The sequence below is a fragment of the Marmota marmota genome, unplaced genomic scaffold (genome assembly GCF_001458135.2).
Source record: "Marmota marmota marmota unplaced genomic scaffold, marMar, whole genome shotgun sequence".
In the NCBI taxonomy this organism is placed as follows: Eukaryota; Metazoa; Chordata; class Mammalia; order Rodentia; family Sciuridae; genus Marmota; species Marmota marmota.
In genome coordinates, this window is record NW_026000185.1 from 8,289,990 (window position 1) to 8,308,161 (window position 18,172).

Below are 18,172 nucleotides of genomic sequence, written 5' to 3' on the forward strand. Positions count from 1 at the left end.
GCTTCCGAGCTCGCCGGCGCCCATGCTGGGCTCCCTATGACGCGAGGTCGCCGGGCGGACAGCGTGGCATGAGCCAGGAGCCCAGGCCAAGGTAAGGTGTGCGCGCGGGGCCAGGCTGCGAGGCGGGGAGGGGTCCAGGCCAAGCCACGGCTGTGGCCACAATGAGGAGGGGACAGCGTGGGGGCTTAGGACCTCACAGCCGCCGCCGTCGCCAGGAAAAGGCTTACGTAACGGCAGCCCCTTCCCCACTGCACCCCGCAGCCGCTGGGCCTTCAGCCCTACCAGGCCCTCCGTAGCACCTCGCCCCAGAAGCCCGCCTGATCAAGGCCCGCTCCCCAATGGCAACGCGGTCAGAGCTGTGGATCAGTGCTACTGGAGCCGCCAAGAGGAAGCTCCATGCCCCCGCCCCAGGACACAAAATTGCAGGTCCCCAGCCCCCACGCTTCCTGGCTGGGTTTTGGACTCTGGGCCCCCTGCTCCAGTGTCCTTAGCCCCTGAGTCTAGTGACAGGTGTTCGATGTAATTAAACTCCAGGAGGAACCATGTGGGTATGTGGCCTGGGGGCTGGTCCCCTCCTGGATACCTTCCACTGACATGGACCTGTATGGAGCTGCCACCCATGATGTGGGGTGGCAGAAGGAGAAGAGGGAGTGGGCTGGCATGTCCCTGGTTTGGGAAGGCCTATTAGGCCTTAGCCAAGGCTGAAGGGCCTTAGATGGGAAACTGGGCACAGGGATCCCATGCCCTCCTGGAGGTTTGGGTGGGTGGGGAAGGCTTCCCACTCACCATCCCAGGAGAAGCCTGACTGTTAGAGCTTCAGAACCCATGGCCCAGCAGTCACTCCTCCGGCCCCTCCTGGCTCCGAGCAGGCAGATTGACCTCTGCAGGAGGACCAGATGGCAGATACCACTTCACCTGCCTCCCTCCCTCAGGCCCCTAGTCCATAGCCATGTTGTCTCTGGTCAGTAGGCAGCTCAAACCTCCATGGTGCTTACTGGACACAGGGCCCTCTCTCCCAGCCGCCCCTCCAATAAAATGCTGGACAGCAGCCTCAGAGCTGAAGGCCTGGGCTGGGCAGGGAGCCTGAAGCTTTGGGGCTGCCCAGGCCAGGGACTGGATGAGGAGCCATCAGGAAGGAAGGGACATTCAAAGCCCAGCTGTAAACGTGGGCAGTGCATGGGGATGCCAGGACTCAACTGGCATTGTTTCTATCACTTCCACTACCTTCTTCTCAACCACTGCTTACCTTGCGCCCAGCCTATCAGCTGAACACCCCACCACAGGGGATGTTCAGGGAGCAGGCCCACCCCTCCAGCCTACACCCACTTTCAAGGTACTGAACAAGTTCTATTCTCCACTGATGAGAGGAAAACAAGTCCCTAGGTAGGAGGGACCTAGGCCCAGGAAACCCTGAACTGCTGAGATGTAGGCACACCCCTACATTCCAGGGTGGAAGAGGGGCTATTCCTCTGGCATGCACTGACTGCTTGCAGAACCTGTCTCCTCCCCTGTGCTATGCCTCCAAGGCTGGTGCAGGGGGGAAGGTAGGGAGGGCAGCAATGGAAGCTCTAGGGGACTAGTGGATAGCCCAGAGCCTTCCCACCAGTAAGTAGTCCAGTAGGAACCAGTGGCTGCACCCACTGCAGAGGGTGCATGCAGACTATGTCTTTTCATTTGGCAAGCACCCAAAGCAGTAGGTACTAGGGGAACTATCCTAAGCCTTGGATGCTCATATTCTTTAGAGCAGGGGAGCCAGATGAGCCTGAATCCAAGGTCCACTCCTTAGCCCTGCATGACTGAGCTGCCCTGGACTTGATCACAGGGCCTCAGTATGCTGGAGCATCTACATAGGTCTGTCTCAAGGCCCATGTGCACCCTGGGCTAAAAGTCTTGTGCACTCCAGAAGCATCTCCAACTGAGGGTGGAAGGTGCTCCCCTCCCACCCTCAACTGGAGACACGTGCAGTGGCAGGGATGTGCCTGAGTCACGGGGTTGTCATGGAACGTGTCAGCCTGCACCGTGCCCCCAATCCCAACTACTGTGGTTGTCACCCTGGTCCATGGGGGCTGCCACTGCAGACAGCCTGATGTGAGTTTTTGGTTACCCATACCTTGCCTAGCTCCCAGGTCCTCAGCAGGCAGAAGGAGCTGCTCAGTACAAGTTCTCTGGAAGTCACACCTCCCAGAATCCAAGACAGGTTATATCCTGACCTGGTGCTCAGAGATGGGGCTATCAGAGATGGGAGAAGAGTCCCCAAAACTGGGGGAGATAAGAGGCAAGGATGTTGGTGGGCATGCAGATTGCAGCCTCTGGAAAGAGAGCAAGAGGACAGTAGGAATCCTGCTGGGTGAGGCTCAGAGAGACCACTAGCCTGAATCCCAGCAGAACACAGAGAACCCCACGAAGCAGAAGAGGACAGAGCAAGGAGCCATGGATGTGCACCTATGCAGGGGCACTGGGGAGCAGATAGCCTAGAGGTCTTGGGTTAATCACAGCTTTCACAGCTTCTGAAAAATCGCCCTCTGAGCTTTGCTTTCCCAACCCCTGGTCAGGTGGTATGGGAAGAGCTCAGGCCAGCAATGGGAAAGAACTAGGCAGAATTTCCCTTGTCCCTCTCTCCTGGAGGCACCTGCCCTCTTCCCTAGGGTCAGGCCAGATTATGGGGGATGGACAGCCAGTGTCTTTATCCCCATAGCTCCAGAAGGGGGACTTAGCAGAAAAATAGATGCAAGGTGTCTTCTTTCCCCAGGTTCTGCGTATTCCAAGGCCTATCTTAAATCCCCAGGGTCTTGGGAGTCTTCCCAGCGACCACAGTACCAACTCAGTCCCAACCCCAGTGGCCTCTCTTCCCTATGAACACTGATCCCTATCACAACTGTGATTAAGTTCTTGATAGCCTGCCTCCCCTCTCAGTCAGCCTCCTGTTCTCCCTTGAGCCTCTCGGACCTCTGTACAGCCTTGCTAACTGGGCTGCCATTTCTCACCTATACGTGCTGTCTGTTCTCAAGAAGTCCCCAAGCCAGCAAAGAGGTGGATAGTGATGACAGCCCAGAAAGTGGGTGAGACCCTGGAGATGCCCAGTCACGGAGGCAGGAGTGGGGCTCACACCTGCAGCTGGAGTAGAGGAATGGGGGACTGGCTGGGCCAGGTGTGAGGGCTGGAGGGGAGGCTCTGAGGCCTACCTGGGTCTTAGGGCCCAATGACCTGGTAGGCAGAAGAGGTAGCTCCTTGTAGGGCTCCAATATGGCCATCTGTGAATCATAAAACTGCCCAGAGCTGGAGTCCTCTTGGGAGCCCGCAGTGCCCACTGCACTCCTTTAGCTCCTGATGTGACTCTGAGGAGAACAGAGTCCAGTCATCACTCCCCAGGAGCACCCTGATCTGACCCTGGCTTGGGCTCACAAGTTCAGGAGAATAACCACTGCTTCCCTTTCCCCCAGTAGCCCCTCCACAGCCTATTCCAACAGGGAACCTCCCCAGAATTCCACTCTTAACTGACCAGAACACACCAGGACTGCAGTTGTCATGCAAGCTTGGTTGACGTTTTCAAAGCCTCTCTTCCCAGGGTCAGCTCCTAAGGTGCTTGTCCCTAAGGAAGAACCAGCCCTGAACAGCCTGACAGCTGTGCCTGCACTCCTAGCAGGAAGCTCCAGGCAAGCTCTCAGAGTCACCCTGTTGGAGAGCAGCTGCAGTGCCAAGGCAGGGGGAGAGGGCCTTGGTCACCATCCAGCAGAGTGGCAGGGACAGGCAGAGGGGCCCTTCTTAGAACCCTACAGGGACCTCTTATCTAACTGGCAGGAAGGCCCCAGTCTCCCAACGTGAGCTCCGCCTTTTCCCAAGGCCTCAGCCCATGGACCCAGGTGTGGTGGAGGCTTCTAGGGCTGGGTTAGTCAGGCCAGGAATGTGAGCAGCCGGAGCCCCCATAGAAAGTGGGTACAAAGTTGGGGAGTGGTGCGCTGTGGTGCAGTTCCAAGCCAGGGCAGAAGGCCTTGGATGGGAGTGTGGGTTGAGGGTCAGTCAGAAGCCATCCTCAGCCTGTTCCTCCCTCCACAGACGCTCAGACCACCTTGTTTTCACTAGCTCTACCCTGAGGCCTGAAGGTAGGGATGGGACTTGAGCTCCTGCACATGTGAGCTCCCATGGAGGGACCGCAAGGAGTCCCGTAGATGCCCGGGGCACCCACGTGCGTCCCCCCAATTTGGGTGCTCCACGTGCACACCCGCGGCTGGGAGCATTTTCAGGCTAAATCCGCACAGCTCTTGGAATATTTCTTCCTTGGTGCCGCCTCCGCGCCTCCTCCGGATCCTAGCCGAGCAGGCCGCTTCTCCCCCCGCCCCCCTCCGCCTCTGGGGGCCCCTCCCTGGTGAGCTAGGTTTGCCAGGCTTTGGGTTTATCGGAACCTCCCCCTCAACCCCGTCCTCCTCTGTCAGCGGTGCGGTCGGCCGGCCTGGCCCCCGGGAGCATGCACGGCCGCTGTCCATGGTGCTACAGGCTGGGCGCTGAAACTGGTCCGCGGGAAAGGGTGGAGTCCGGGTGGGTGGGGCATTCTGGACGTGGAAACCAGGGCGCCCTGGGTCTAGGGAGCAGGGGGCCCATTCTGGGGACATGGCATATATTCAGCCGGGGGCTGCCTCTCCATTCTCTGTACAACTTCCAGAACGGCCTTGCTGGGGCAGGAGTGGAGGCGGGCGCGGGCCTCACCCTGGTCCTTAGGGGGTGCTGCTGTCCTACCGTGGTCCACATTTCCCTGTACTGACACTGGAGTAGCTCTGTGTTAGGCCTCCTCCACAACTGTGATGACACTGTGACTCACCAGCACCTCAAGTTCCTTATCTGAAAACTGGGGTACCAATAATGGCCACCCCCCCACCTCCCTCTGCCTCCCACGGTGGTTCCTGTTCTCTTGGAAACTGTGGGGGATAGACAGACAGCGTCCTCAGTCCTGCAGCTCTAGATGGAAGATGGCCAAAAGGGGGACAGGAACTGTTCTCTTCCTGAGGGTCTGCATATTGTATCCACCCCAAGCCTTGGGAAGTCCTTAGGATTCTTCTCAGACACTACTATGGTGGTTCTGTGAGACTTCTGTGAGGTGATGGCCCATCTTCATCAGGCAGGAGGAGAAGGGAGAACTGGAGCAGCTCCTGCCCTTCCTCTGAGACTGTGGGGCAAGAAGATGGGGACCTGCATGTAGGTTCCTGCTTGGTCCCGGGGTCACCTACAGACCCAAGAAGGTAGATCATGCATTGCTTTTGGTTCTGCCCTGAGGCCCAAAAGCTAACTCCAGGTCGCTGTCCAAGATTTACTGGGCACCATGCAGGGGTTGAAGTGAGGAAATGGAGGCTCTGAAAAGGCCAGTGGCTAGCTGAGACCACAATTCAAAGTGGGGCCTGTTTGGGGTCCAGGGTATGGGACCTCAAGTGTGTACCAGTGAGACCTCTGGGTGTTCTGCTTCCTCAATGGATGTTGGATGGGGGTGAGCAGGAGCAGATGATGGCACTGTGAGTCTCACTGTTTCCTCCCACCATAGCTTTCTGTGCTGTGTCTTGTGCCACCCAGTTATAGCCCTGAGGGCCTGAGGAGGGGAGCTGGACTAGGTGTGGCCTTACTCTCATCCTGTGGGCAATGACCCTGGCCTGAGAAGAGTCTTCCTTGGGGCTCTCATCAGCCAGCTGTGGTCCAAACTTTGACTCCATCATTTAACTGATCATAGCCTCAGACAAGCAATTCACCTAACCTTGGCCTTGTCTTCCTCATCCATACAATGTATACAGTCACCACAGCACTATCCTCATCAGCATAGGTGAAGAATTATAGAAAAAGCATGTGTTAGACTGGGATGTAGCTCAGTGGCACAATGTTAACCTTGCATTCCCAGAGCCCTGGGTTCGACCCCCAGTTCCAATAAATAAATAAATAGTGTGTCCAGGGCTCACCATGCTGGGAAAAGCAGCTTCTCTCTCTCTCTCTCTGGGCAGACCCTGAGGCTCAGAAGGGTACAAGAGGCCCTTCAGAGAGCTGTGCTGGCATCCTGTAGAGGTGGGTTGCCAGAGACTGCCCCAAACTCTATCCTCAGTTTCTCAGTCCCTGACCAGTAGAGTTAGGGTCCTGGTGATAGGCAGAGGAACACAGGTGAAGGGAGTGGTCAGGGACTTCATCTCTCCACCTCCATTCTCTCATGTGTGAAATGGGAATAAGCATCCAAGAGTACCATGAGCAGAGCAGGTTGAGTTAGTGCACACAGTAGGTGCTAAATGAGTACAGAGATCATTGCCTCCCCTTGCTGCACTCAACCAGGGAAGTACACACTTAGAGCTTGGTTCTAGGAGTACCATGGTGGGGGGCACCCAGGGATGGGAAGGAGCAGGCTTCCTCAGCCTTCCCAGAGACTATCAGACTCACTTGCCCCTCTTGGCCTGTCTGCAGAACATTCGAGGAAGATGTCGAGCCCTGGTATCAACGGCGACCCCAAACCTCCATGCTTGCCTCGAAATGGCCTGGTAAAGCTGCCGGGTCAGCCCAATGGCCTGGGAGCAGCCAGCATCACCAAGGGCACTCCTGCTGCCAAGAACCGTCCCTGCCAGCCACCGCCCCCACCCACCCTTCCACCTCCCAGCTTGGCCTCCCCGTTGTCCCGGGGCACACTTGCTGGGGGCCCCTGCCCCCTGGCAGGTGGACCAGCCTCAGCCTCGGTGCCTGGACCCCCAGCAGAGCGGCCGCCACTGGCCACAGATGAGAAGATCCTCAACGGCCTCTTCTGGTACTTCTCAGCATGCGAGAAGTGCGTGCTAGCCCAGGTGTGCAAGGCCTGGCGGCGTGTGCTCTACCAGCCCAAGTTCTGGGCAGGCCTCACACCTGTACTGCACGCCAAGGAGCTCTACAACGTGCTGCCTAGTGGTGAGAAGGAGTTCGTGAACCTGCAGGGCTTCGCTGCACGTGGCTTTGAGGGCTTCTGCCTGGTTGGGGTCTCTGACCTGGACATCTGTGAGTTCATCGACAACTATGCGCTCTCCAAGAAGGGGGTCAAGGCCATGAGCCTCAAGCGCTCCACCATCACGGATGCTGGCCTAGAGGTGTGCCCCCAAAGTGGTCCAGGTGGCAGGGACAGGCAGCAGAGCTGTATGGGTGTGGAAGGGTATGGAGCACAGAGGAAGCTTAGCACAACAGAGAACAAAGAAGCATATCATTGCCCTAAGGAGGAGCACTGCCAGGGGTCAGGGAGGACTGGCTACATAGTTTGTGGGACCTGATGCAAAGTGAAAATGTGGATGCTTATTCAGAGATGATTAAGAATCTCAAGATGAGCTAGGTGAGGTGGTGTATGCCTATAATCCCAGCAGCTCAAGAGGCTGAGGCAGGAGGATCACAAGTTCAAAGCCAGCCTCAGCAATTTAGTGAGGCCCCTAAGCAATTTTGCAAAACTTTGTCTTGAAATAAAAGATAGAAGGGGCTGGCTCAGTGGTTAAGTGCCCCTGGGTTTAATCCCTGGTACCAAAAAAAGAAAAAAAGAATTTCAAGGGGGCAACAGCAGAGCAATTAAGTATGAGACTGAGAAGGAAAGTCACTTTTCACTGGCCTTGGGTGGGTAGGATGCTGGAGGGAGGTGAAAGGTAGTTGAGGAAGGGTCTCCTATTAGCAAAGGTCAGAGGAGCAGTGAACAACCTGCCCAGTCCCCACTATCTGGACTATACCAACTGATCTGAGCACCTACTCTGGTAAAGCCATGGCTCCTGGGGCCCCTGTGCCATGCCCCTCTTTGGAATGTTGTTGAGGTGTTACACTATAAGTGCAGTCCTCAGAGTTCAACATACTTGCACAAGTCCACACCCAAGAGACTACTGCTTCCTGGCTCCCAGCAGCTCATTCCAACCCATCTCAGGCAATCCTCACCACACCCTGAGGGAGGAGCCTACTGGGGAGGGTTGGGGAGCAGAGCCAGGCATGGCCCTGACCTGTGCTGCCCACAGGTGATGCTGGAGCAGATGCAGGGCGTGGTGCGCCTGGAGCTGTCGGGCTGCAACGACTTCACTGAGGCAGGGCTGTGGTCCAGCCTCAGTGCGCGGATCACCTCGCTGAGCGTGAGCGACTGCATCAATGTGGCCGACGACGCCATCGCGGCCATCTCGCAGCTGCTGCCTAACCTGGCGGAGCTGAGCCTGCAGGCCTACCACGTGACGGACACGGCGCTGGCCTACTTCACGGCGCGGCAGGGTCACAGCACGCACACGCTGCGTCTGCTCTCTTGCTGGGAAATCACTAACCACGGCGTGGTCAACGTGGTGCACAGCCTGCCCAACCTCACAGCACTCAGCCTCTCAGGCTGTTCAAAGGTCACCGATGATGGTGTTGAGCTCGTAGCGGAGAACCTACGCAAGCTGCGCAGCCTCGACCTGTCGTGGTGCCCTCGCATCACAGACATGGCACTAGAGTATGTAGCCTGCGACCTGCACCGCCTGGAGGAGCTTGTGCTGGACAGGTGCGCATGTCCCCGCACCCACTGCAGGGTCACCATGTACCAGAAGCCTAGAGTGGGTGGGTCTGAGTCCATGGGCTTCTGGTGTGGGTGAGGCTGCTGAGGGGACAGACAGTGACAGATTATGGTGTAGTGGGCAGCACCAGCGAGAGCAAAGTGCCAATAGTCGGGGGAACTACAGCAATGTTTGGTTGAACCCAAATCCTTCCCAGAAGCTAGTGCTAGGACGTGCGGGGGCGGGGTATTGAAGAGGGGTGGGCTACAGGATGGTGGGGCCATCATGGGTGAGGTGGGGGTTTGCGCTAGGGACAAGGTGGGGTAGGGGGTAGGGCGCAGCAGTTTAGGGGGCGGGTGAAGTGATTTGAAGGTGGGCAGTCCCCCTCTGGTGCCACCACAGGTGTGTACGCATCACGGACACTGGCCTCAGCTATTTGTCCACCATGTCATCCCTCCGCAGCCTCTACCTGCGATGGTGCTGCCAGGTACTGGACCTTCATGCCTTCTGTGATAGGGGGATAGGCGGGCGTGGTGGGGGGTGAGGGGAAAGCACCAGTCCAGCCTGCTTACCTTTTTCCGGCCCCACTCAGATCCCACAGGGGTCTAAGATCCATCTGTACCCATTAGCGAACCTAGACAGAACAGGTGGGGACCCCAGGGTCCTCAACAGCACTTCCCAGCCTCTGGCTGGTGGGAGGGGGGGCATTGAGAAACCTCCATCTTGAACCCTGCCTCCAGCAACTCCTGAGGCTCCAGGTTCAGTTAACTTGCCCTCTCCCACTTTTGCCCAGGTGCAGGACTTCGGGCTGAAGCACCTCCTGGCTATGAGGAGTTTGCGTCTCTTGTCTCTGGCAGGTGAGACCCTCCCTCCCCTGCATGCCTCCCAGGCAGGGTCCACTACACTCATCTAGTCCTCCCTTGTGCGGATTCACACCTGACTTTGGCTGGCTGAGTTGCAGGTTCAAGTTAGGAGAGGGGCAAGCTGTAGTCCATCTCAGGCATCGCCGGGCTCCTCCCAGAGCCACTCGGCCGAAGGAGGCCCCTGCCACTCAGCAAGGACCTAAGAGCCCAGCATGGGCCTCTCCCACTCAGCTCAAGGCCCATCCACAGAGTGCTGGCCCGCGGGGTCCCAGTTTTCTGTCTGGCAAAGCTGAGCCCCACCATTGTTTCCACTGGTTTGATTCAGGCTGCCCACTGCTGACCACCACGGGGCTGTCGGGCTTGGTGCAGCTGCAGGAGCTGGAGGAGCTGGAGCTGACCAACTGCCCGGGAGCCACACCTGAGCTCTTCAAGTACTTCTCGCAGCACCTGCCCCGCTGCCTAGTCATCGAGTAGCGCTGGGCTCCCACCCAGGCCTTGGGAACCCGCCACGCTCTGGGCGGGGCGAGGGGCTCTTCCAGGCCCCTCAGTGGACCTTGCCCAGCAGCCGCGTATGATCCCACGCGGGAGGCGGGACGAGTTGAGGACAGCCCCGCCCCGCGCCGCCCTCGGCCCCCTCCGCTCCTCTTTCTGTCCGTCCCGGGCAGGGGACGACCGGGCCAGCCCCACGCACGCACGCACACTCGGGGACTTTGTGCATGCCCCTCGTGCCCGCACTGCACGCCCGCCCTCCACCACGCCATAGCCGCCGCCATCACTCGCCCGCCCCGCTGCGGGGCTCGGTCCCTGGGGGGCACTCTGAGCCCACCCGCCCCCCTCCCCCGCCGCTGCCTTCCCTGCCACACCCCGCTCTCTGCCTCCCTGCTGTCCCCCATCCCGGGCAGGGCCCAGAGGATTGGGGGGCTGGGTCCCCCAGGACTTAGGGGCCCGGAAGAGCCTCAAGGACCTTCAACATCTTCCACTGCACGGCGCCTGGAGCCCTCTCTCTTAGGGGCGAGGGGACTCAGGCCACTGCCAAAGCCATGGCCCGATGAGGAGCCCAACTCCAAGCCCCTCCTCCTCCCCCATGCCTGCCCAACACAAGGGGCCTTTTTCCCTTACTGTTGAGTGGGCAGTCCCTGTTGGCTTCCCCTCCTACTCCCCCCCCCCCGCCCCCCAACCCCACCGCCGCCCACACTGGCCTTTTACAGATCCTTGGCCCCTGGCCCCTAGGATAGCATTGAGATGGCTATGACCTTGGAATAATCAACATTAGCCCAACCTAGTGCAGCCCACCTCAGTCCTGGAGCGGTACAGGCACCTAGAGAGACCCTAAGTTGGAGTCATCCTTAGGGTTGTCAGGCTTGGGAGCAGTCTTGCCCAGCCACAGCCCTGCGCCAGTGGGGCTCAGGCCTGTCAGCACCGCGATTCATCCTGGGCAAGTTTGTGCAGAAGCGGGCCCAGACAAGGGGTCAGGATCAGCACTGACCAGCGACTCTGATCTTCCAGTGGCCAGCACACCATCCACACTCTGCAAGGAGGGAGGGCTCCATTCTAGCCCCACCCCATTTGCCCCTCCCCAGTTTCCCAAACCTCTGCCTGCCCAAATGGGCTCCAACCGTGTCCCGTGTCCTGTCTGATCCCAAGAAGTTTGGAAGTTCTGGGGGATGCTGGCATATCTTGACAATGCTGAGGAGGGGGCTGGGACCCCTTTCCATCCCAACCTTGATCCCCAGATTTAGCATCCACACCAATCTTGGGACACCCCTATTTGGTTGGAAGGGAGTAACCAGTTTCCAGAGAGCCAGAGAGTGAAAGAGCGAGAGAAAGAGAGCGAGTGAGAGAGAGAGATGCTGTTGAAGCAGAGAAACAGTTCAACAGCCCAAAGAGTTCCCTGCCCCCGAGTGCCGAGGAGGCTCCATGTGGAAGTGGTCAGGAGCCAGTTTCTTCAGGCCCTCCTCCCATAGCCCCCCCAGTAGGGAGGGGGCAGCTGTCCATTTGCCCAAAGTATTAATGCAACTGAAGCTGTGATATTTCCAACGACTGTAGGAGGAAAATTTAAGGGGAGAAAGGAAAACAAACAAAACCAACCAACCCCTAAAATCATTTTCTTATTGTACATAACGACCTCATTCTCCTGTATATGCGGAAGATATAACCTTATATTTGGTAAGTGTTTCTTGTGCTATTTTATCACGTGACCTGTTTATAAAAATATATATTAAAAAAAGTTGTAAAAATATGAGTCTGGGTTGTGTTCAGGTCACCACATGATAGTGCAGGAGGTTGTATCTGCTGTGGGTGGTCCTGGTCTCTAGACTCTCAAGCACCTCTGGATTCATCAGATGTTTGTCTTTACAACAAATATGTAGAGGCTGCATGCCCCTGCCAAGAATAAAAACTCGGCAGTGATAAGCACAGAAGTTCCCTAACCCTCTACTGCATACAGGCAGGGATGGCACTAAAATCATTACCATAATATTCCCACAAAAATATTTAGGGTTAGCAGGGTGCATTGGCCCATGGCCTCGAATACCAGCAGCTCCCAAGAGGCTGAGGCAGGAGCACTGCAAATTTGAGGCCAGTCTTGGCAACTTTTTTTTTCCTGTCTCAAAAGGAAAAAAAAAAAAAAAAGGCTGGGGATATAGCTCAGTGGTTGAGCACCTGGGTTCAATCATCAGTAATACAAGGGGAAAAAAAGTAAGTATCTAGGATCTAGCCCACCACCTGTCCAGAAAGGCAGAAATGAACCTTTTGTCCTGTGCACAGGATAGCTGAGATTAAGCAGGGGAGAGGATGTCTCAAGAGATGGCACTGTGAATTGGCAAGTTAATTTACTCCCAGAAGAGTAAAGGAGGCTGCAGGTGAACAGGGCCACCAACTGAATGGGCAATGTCAGGCCCTGGGAGATGGAATCCCTCTGTGGTGGCCCTCACACCTCTGTGTGACAGACAACTACCAGTGAACAAAGGAGCAGGCTGTGACAAGCGCTGGGGAGGCGACTGTGACTGGTCAGGCCCCGTTTGATATGGTGCTAGAGAAGGCAGAGGCTGAGCATTGAAGGATAAGAAGGGCGGAGCTGGCGCTCTGTTAACTGGACGTGGGCGCCTGGAAGGGGACCGCGCGGCACTGCTGCGGAGTCCGGAGTCTGAGGTTTATTGGCAGTGCGGTAGGAGGCCCCAGGAAAAAGAGGGACCGGACTGCCGCGCGGGGTTCAGACGGGAACCCGGACAGGCGGGGATACTGCTCCCGCGAGCTGAGGGAGGGAGGAGGGTGGAGGAGCCCGGCATGACAGACTCCGCTGAAGAACCTGAGCAGAGAAATACGCACCGCTATTACAGTACTGAGATTGAAATAAGAAACACGCCTGCCACTCCAGCGACGCCGAAGGCTGAGGCAGGAGGGTCGCAAGTTCAAGGCTCCAACCCGGGCCGCTTAGCAATACCCTGTTTCAAAATTTTAAAAAAGAGGGGGCGCTGGGGATGAAGCGCAGAGGAAGAGAGCCCCTGGGTTCAATCCCCATTACCGCAAGAGAAAAACGAATTAAGAAATACAGGAACAACTATCGAGGCGGAACCGGAGAGCCCGCAGGCCGGTGTCTGGGCTGCTCCGGGACCCTCCACCCGTACTGCGCCCTGACCCGGAACTATTATGGTGCGGGCGAGGGTTCCTGCCCGCTTCCGGCGAGGGGCGAGTAAATAACGGACCACTTCCGGCGAGGGGCGTGATGGAGACGGATGGGTTCCCCACGCCACGGTGTGCTGCCGGTACATGACTGGAGTGCTGAGGGGAAGGCCACCGGCCTTGAGCAGCTCTGTTCCCTGGGTCCCTTCAGCCCTCTGCCTCCTCCCCTCGTTTGCGCCTCTCCGGAGCCCCGCTGCCTCGGACGCCCCGGGCTGACGGGTGTGGACGGCGGGAGCCACTTGGCTCCCCTGCGGAAATCGACTGACCTGCGGTCCAATGGCGCAATCACGGGAGGTGGCTGTTGGAGAGATGAGTGCCTTTGGCCAGAACCAGCCATGTAAGGTCTTCTGGGGAGGTCAGACGTGGGACTAACCAGGCTTAGGGCAGCAGCGGAGTCTTCTGGCAGATTCTGGTGGTTTGGAATTCCCCTGTGATGTTGACTAGCTGATGGACTGCCTTGGTCTAGACAGCAAGTTTGACCAGCCCAGGCAAAGCAGTGAAAGGTCTGAACTGATTCGACAGACACCAGACTGACTAGACCAGCCTTCTTCACTGATCTCCTGACCCCACCACCAGTCTAGCCATGGAGAAGATGTCCCGTGTGACAACAGCCCTAGGTGGCAGTGCACTGACAGGCCGCACCATGAACTGCCACTTGGATGCTCCAGCCAATGCCATCAGCGTCTGCCGTGATGCAGCCCAAGTAGTCGTGGCAGGCCGCAGCATCTTCAAGATCTACGCAATAGAGGAGGAACAGTTTGTAGAAAAGCTGAACCTCCGTGTGGGCCGCAAGCCCTCACTCAACCTGAGCTGTGCTGATGTGGTCTGGCACCAGATGGATGAGAACCTGCTGGCCACAGCAGCCACAAATGGTGTGGTGGTCACATGGAACCTGGGTCGGCCATCCCGCAACAAGCAGGACCAGCTGTTCACAGAACACAAGCGCACAGTGAACAAAGTCTGCTTCCACCCCACTGAAGCCCATGTGCTGCTCAGCGGCTCCCAGGATGGCTTCATGAAGTGCTTTGACCTCCGAAGGAAGGACTCTGTCAGCACCTTCTCGGGTGAGGCCCACAGAGGCAGGTCAGGGCAGGTGTGTGACTCTGCAGGTACCTGTCTAGGCAAGCTAAGAAGTGCTTTGTGCACCAGAGGCTCTCAGATGCACTCCTGGAAATAAGCCAGAAGTAGAAGAGTGGATGGGGGCAGGCCTGGGTGAGGTGTGAGCCAGAGCATCAATAGTGGGGAAGAGGCAAGAGGCAGGACTACCAGGAATTGAGGCTGGGTGTGGCATGAGAGAGGGCATAGCCCCACAGACTCAGCCCAGCTCCAGGTTACCTCATTGCAGGATGTCTACCAGAACCTCCAAGGTTCCCAGCACAGGGATGTGGAGGAGGTGAAGTACATTGTCTAGTCCTTGCAGGGCCATCCCTGAGCCTGCTATCACTTGTCCACCTTGATGAGACCAGGTGAAGCACAAGGCAGAGCCCTGGGGCCTTGGAGAATTTGTGGGCTTCTTAAGACAGATCATGAGCTATCTGTGTCAGAAAAAGGCTGAACACTGCCCTCCCAGGCTCTTGGTGTGGTGGATTTGTAGGGCAGATGTGGTCCCTTGTCCTCTAGTCCTTTGGGCTGTCCAGGCAGCTCCAGCCCTAGGTAAAAAGGTTGGACTCCTTGGTTCTCCTACAAGCCATGGCATCCAGGGGAGTTGAGCAGATAGCCAGGTGGAGTTTCTGTTCTCCAGTACTCTGAAACTCAGTTTTACCAAGGACTAATGCAACATGCAGATTCCAGGGGAAATAGGCCTGGGAGTTTGTGCAAAAAACCCACCCTAGGAAGACCCTGGGGGCAGTCCTTTCTGCACTCTTGGCCATCTGGCCAGAGGCAGGTGTGTGACACCATCCCACAGCCACTCCAAGTGCTGCCCCCCCCCACACACCATGGGCCAGCTCCCTCACCTCTGCTTCCAATGATGCCCTGCCTGCAGGCCAGTCTGAGAGTGTACGGGATGTCCAATTCAGCATCCGAGACTACTTTACTTTTGCCTCCACCTTTGAGAATGGCAATGTGCAGCTCTGGGACATCCGCCGTCCTGACCGATGTGAGAGAATGTTCACAGCTCACAATGGGCCTGTCTTCTGCTGTGACTGGCACCCTGAGGACAGGTGTGGTCTGGGCTGCAGGGACCACAGGGCTGAAGAAGGCCTGTGAGAAAGTGGGGAGTGGCAGGGCTTGGGGGGGGTCCCTTCTCTCTTAGGAGAAGTCACTGAGGGTTTGGGGGCCTTCCTACAGGGGCTGGCTGGCCACAGGTGGGCGTGACAAGATGGTGAAGGTCTGGGACATGACCACGCCTCGTGCCAAGGAGATGCACTGCGTGCAGACCATCGCCTCTGTGGCCCGAGTCAAGTGGCGGCCCGAGTGCCGCCACCACCTGGCTACGTGCTCCATGATGGTAGATCACAACATCTACGTGTGGGATGTGCGCCGGCCCTTTGTGCCAGCTGCTATGTTCGAGGAGCACCGTGATGTCACCACAGGCATTGCTTGGCGCCACCCACACGACCCCTGCTTTCTGCTCTCAGGCTCCAAGGACAGCACGCTGTGCCAGCATCTGTTCCGTGATGCCAGCCAGCCCGTGGAGCGTGCCAACCCTGAGGGCCTGTGCTATGGCCTCTTCGGGGATGTGGCCTTTGCAGCCAAGGAAAGCTTAGTGGCTGCTGAGTCTGGACGCAAGCCCTATGCTGGCGACCGGCGCCACCCCATCTTCTTCAAGCGCAAGTTGGACCCTGCTGAGCCCTTTTCTGGCCTTGCTTCTAGTGCTCTCAGTGTCTTTGAGACAGAGTCTGGTGGTGGCAGCATGAGTTGGTTTGTGGACACAGCTGAGCGTTATGCTCTGGCTGGCCGGCCATTGGCTGAGCTCTGTGACCACAATGCAAAGGTGGCTCGGGAGCTAGGCCGTAACCAGGTAGGTGGGGCTGGGCTGCGGGGAAGTGGGGGTGCAGGGGCCATGACTTTGGGGTAGGGATCGGCTGCTCTGCCAGCTGCATCCCCATCCCAAGATCAGCACCAACCCTTGTCTTAGTAACAGGGTGTCAAGATCACATAGGCAGAGTGGACCAGATCCTGGGGCTGCCCTCTTGGAGGTAGAGGTCTAAGGAGTCACAGTTGATGCTGTCACCATTTGGGCATGTGCTCCATGCCTTCCTCTTGGTGCTGCACCTCTTAACAGCACCTAGCCCTCCTGAAGAGAGTGCCTGCTCTGTGCCAGTCTCTCACCCTTGGGTCACTCTGCTCATCTTCACATTGGCTGCCTCCTGGTTTTGCTTCTTCTGCTTCCCATGGGCTACATTTTCCCCAGTATGGTTGGGGCAGGATATTGGGATATTGGTGTGATTCTATTCAGGCAGGGGGTGGTGTGTGCCTGGGGTGTTGGGTGCCCAGGACCCTCTGAGTGGCTGGTGCCTGCCCCTAGGTGGCGCAGACATGGACCATGCTGCGGATCATCTACTGCAGTCCTGGTCTTGTGCCATCTGCCAGCCTTAACCACAGTGTGGGTAAAGGCAGCTCCTGTGGCCTGCCACTTATGAACAGGTAGGTGTCTAGGGCTAGCTCTCCCCAGGGGGTGGGGCTACTGGAGCCCAGCCACCCATGAGCCTTTCCTGTCCCCAGTTTCAACCTGAAGGATATGGCCCCAGGGCTAGGCAGTGAGACACGGCTAGACCGGAGCAAGGGGGACACACGGAGCGACACGGTTCTGCTTGACTCCTCAGCCACACTCATCACCAATGAGGGTAGACTGGAGGGCAGGTGGGGATGCTGGCAGGAGTGAAGCTGAGGCACTCCACAGCAAACCACCCCTGAATGTCCTCCCTCCCTCACGGGCAGATAATGAAGAAACTGAGGGTAGCGATGTACCTGCTGACTACTTGCTGGGTGACGTTGAGGGTGAGGAGGACGAGCTGTACCCACTGGACCCAGAACATGTGCACCGTGAGTGGGGGCTTTGGTAGGGTGGAGGGAGGTGGCGGGTAGGGCAGAAGCCTAGGCCTACAACATGCCCACTGTGAGTGGGGGCTGGGCAGACTGGGGGTTTGGGGAGTGCAGGGAGGCAGTGGGGTGGCCTAGGCCCACTTGCCTGACCCTGCCTCCCAGCCGAGGAGCCCGAGTACGTGCTGCCACAGGAAGCCTTCCCATTGCGCCACGAGATTCTGGACACACCTTCTGGGCCCGAGCACCTGCAGGACAAGGCCGACTCACCACACGTGAGCGGCAGTGAGGCAGATGCAGCCTCTCTGGCACCTGTGGACTCTTTCTCCCTCCTCTCCATCTCCCATGCGCTCTATGACAGCCGCCTGCCAACGGACTTCTTTAGTGTGTTGGTGTGTGACATGCTGCGCTTCTATGCTGAGCAGGGTGACGTGCAGATGGCTGTGTCTGTGCTCATTGTGCTGGGTGAACGGGTGCGCAAGGACATTGATGAGCAGACCCAGGTGTGTGCTGGGGTGGGGAGGGTCTTCCTAGAAAAGCTCCCATGCCCTAGGCTGTCTGACCATCCTGACCTCCTTGGGTCTCCCTGCAGGAGCACTGGTACACATCCTACATCGACCTGCTGCAGCGCTTCCGCCTCTGGAACGTGTCCAACGAGGTGGTCAAGCTGAGCACCAGCCGTGCGGTCAGCTGCCTCAATCAGGCGTCCACCACACTGCATGTCAACTGCAGCAATTGCAAGCGGCCCATGAGCAGCCGTGGCTGGGTCTGCGACAGGTGGGGCAGTGTGGGTTGGGGGGACCCAGGGACACGTGGGCAACCCAGGAGGCCCCAGCTGAGACATCCCCCACCCCCAGGTGCCACCGCTGTGCCAGTATGTGTGCTGTCTGCCACCACGTGGTCAAGGGTCTGTTCGTGTGGTGCCAGGGCTGCAGCCACGGAGGCCACCTGCAGCATATCATGAAGTGGCTGGAGGGCAGCTCTCACTGCCCTGCCGGCTGCGGCCACCTCTGCGAGTACTCCTGACCCAGCGCCGGCCCGCAGCTCCAGTGCCGGGGTGGAAGGGGACCAGACTTGTGAACGCAATAAAATAAGTGGGAGCGGAAGTTGCTGCTTATCCCCAAACGTACCGCGGGCGGGCGGGCGCTGTCGCCGTGGCCACAGGCGAAGCCTTCACAC

General features: G+C 57.9%; 2 protein-coding genes across 4 annotated transcripts; both read left to right on the forward strand.

The window, feature by feature from the left end:
- Fbxl16 (F-box and leucine rich repeat protein 16) lies at positions 1–11,567 on the forward strand. 3 transcript variants are annotated; one of them, XM_048789461.1, is made up of 6 exons: positions 1–91; positions 6,424–7,070; positions 7,965–8,473; positions 8,846–8,952; positions 9,259–9,322; positions 9,654–11,567. In XM_048789461.1, exons 2-6 carry the CDS (start codon positions 6,438–6,440, stop codon positions 9,748–9,750), a joined length of 1,410 nt encoding a protein of 469 aa, XP_048645418.1. In that variant the 5' UTR covers positions 1–91; positions 6,424–6,437; the 3' UTR covers positions 9,751–11,567. The 3 variants fall into 3 exon arrangements, with proteins under 3 accessions (XP_048645418.1, XP_015346488.1, XP_048645419.1); XM_015491002.2 differs by having other exon boundaries at positions 8,868–8,952; XM_048789462.1 differs by lacking the exon at positions 8,846–8,952 and having other exon boundaries at positions 9,654–9,795.
- Positions 11,568–13,014: 1,447 nt separating this feature from the next.
- Wdr24 (WD repeat domain 24) lies at positions 13,015–18,095 on the forward strand. Its single transcript, XM_015491003.2, has 9 exons — positions 13,015–14,073; positions 14,994–15,171; positions 15,299–15,971; positions 16,479–16,597; positions 16,676–16,797; positions 16,892–16,996; positions 17,159–17,496; positions 17,586–17,770; positions 17,851–18,095. Exons 1-9 carry the CDS (start codon positions 13,593–13,595, stop codon positions 18,017–18,019), a joined length of 2,370 nt encoding a protein of 789 aa, XP_015346489.1. The 5' UTR covers positions 13,015–13,592; the 3' UTR covers positions 18,020–18,095.
- The last annotated feature ends 77 nt before the right edge of the window (positions 18,096–18,172 follow it).

Bases quoted from the DNA above. Each gene is read 5' to 3' on its own strand.
- Fbxl16 (XM_015491002.2), top strand. From the start codon at position 6,438: ATGTCGAGCCCTGGTATCAACGGCGACCCCAAACCTCCATGCTTGCCT. The intron at 7,071-7,964 runs GTGTGCCCCCAA...TGCTGCCCACAG, and splicing joins TCACGGATGCTGGCCTAGAG to GTGATGCTGGAGCAGATGCA. The intron at 8,474-8,867 runs GTGCGCATGTCC...GTGCCACCACAG, and splicing joins GAGGAGCTTGTGCTGGACAG to GTGTGTACGCATCACGGACA.
- Wdr24 (XM_015491003.2), top strand. From the start codon at position 13,593: ATGGAGAAGATGTCCCGTGTGACAACAGCCCTAGGTGGCAGTGCACTG. The intron at 16,997-17,158 runs GTGAGTGGGGGC...CCTGCCTCCCAG, and splicing joins GGACCCAGAACATGTGCACC to CCGAGGAGCCCGAGTACGTG. The intron at 17,771-17,850 runs GTGGGGCAGTGT...CCCCACCCCCAG, and splicing joins CGTGGCTGGGTCTGCGACAG to GTGCCACCGCTGTGCCAGTA.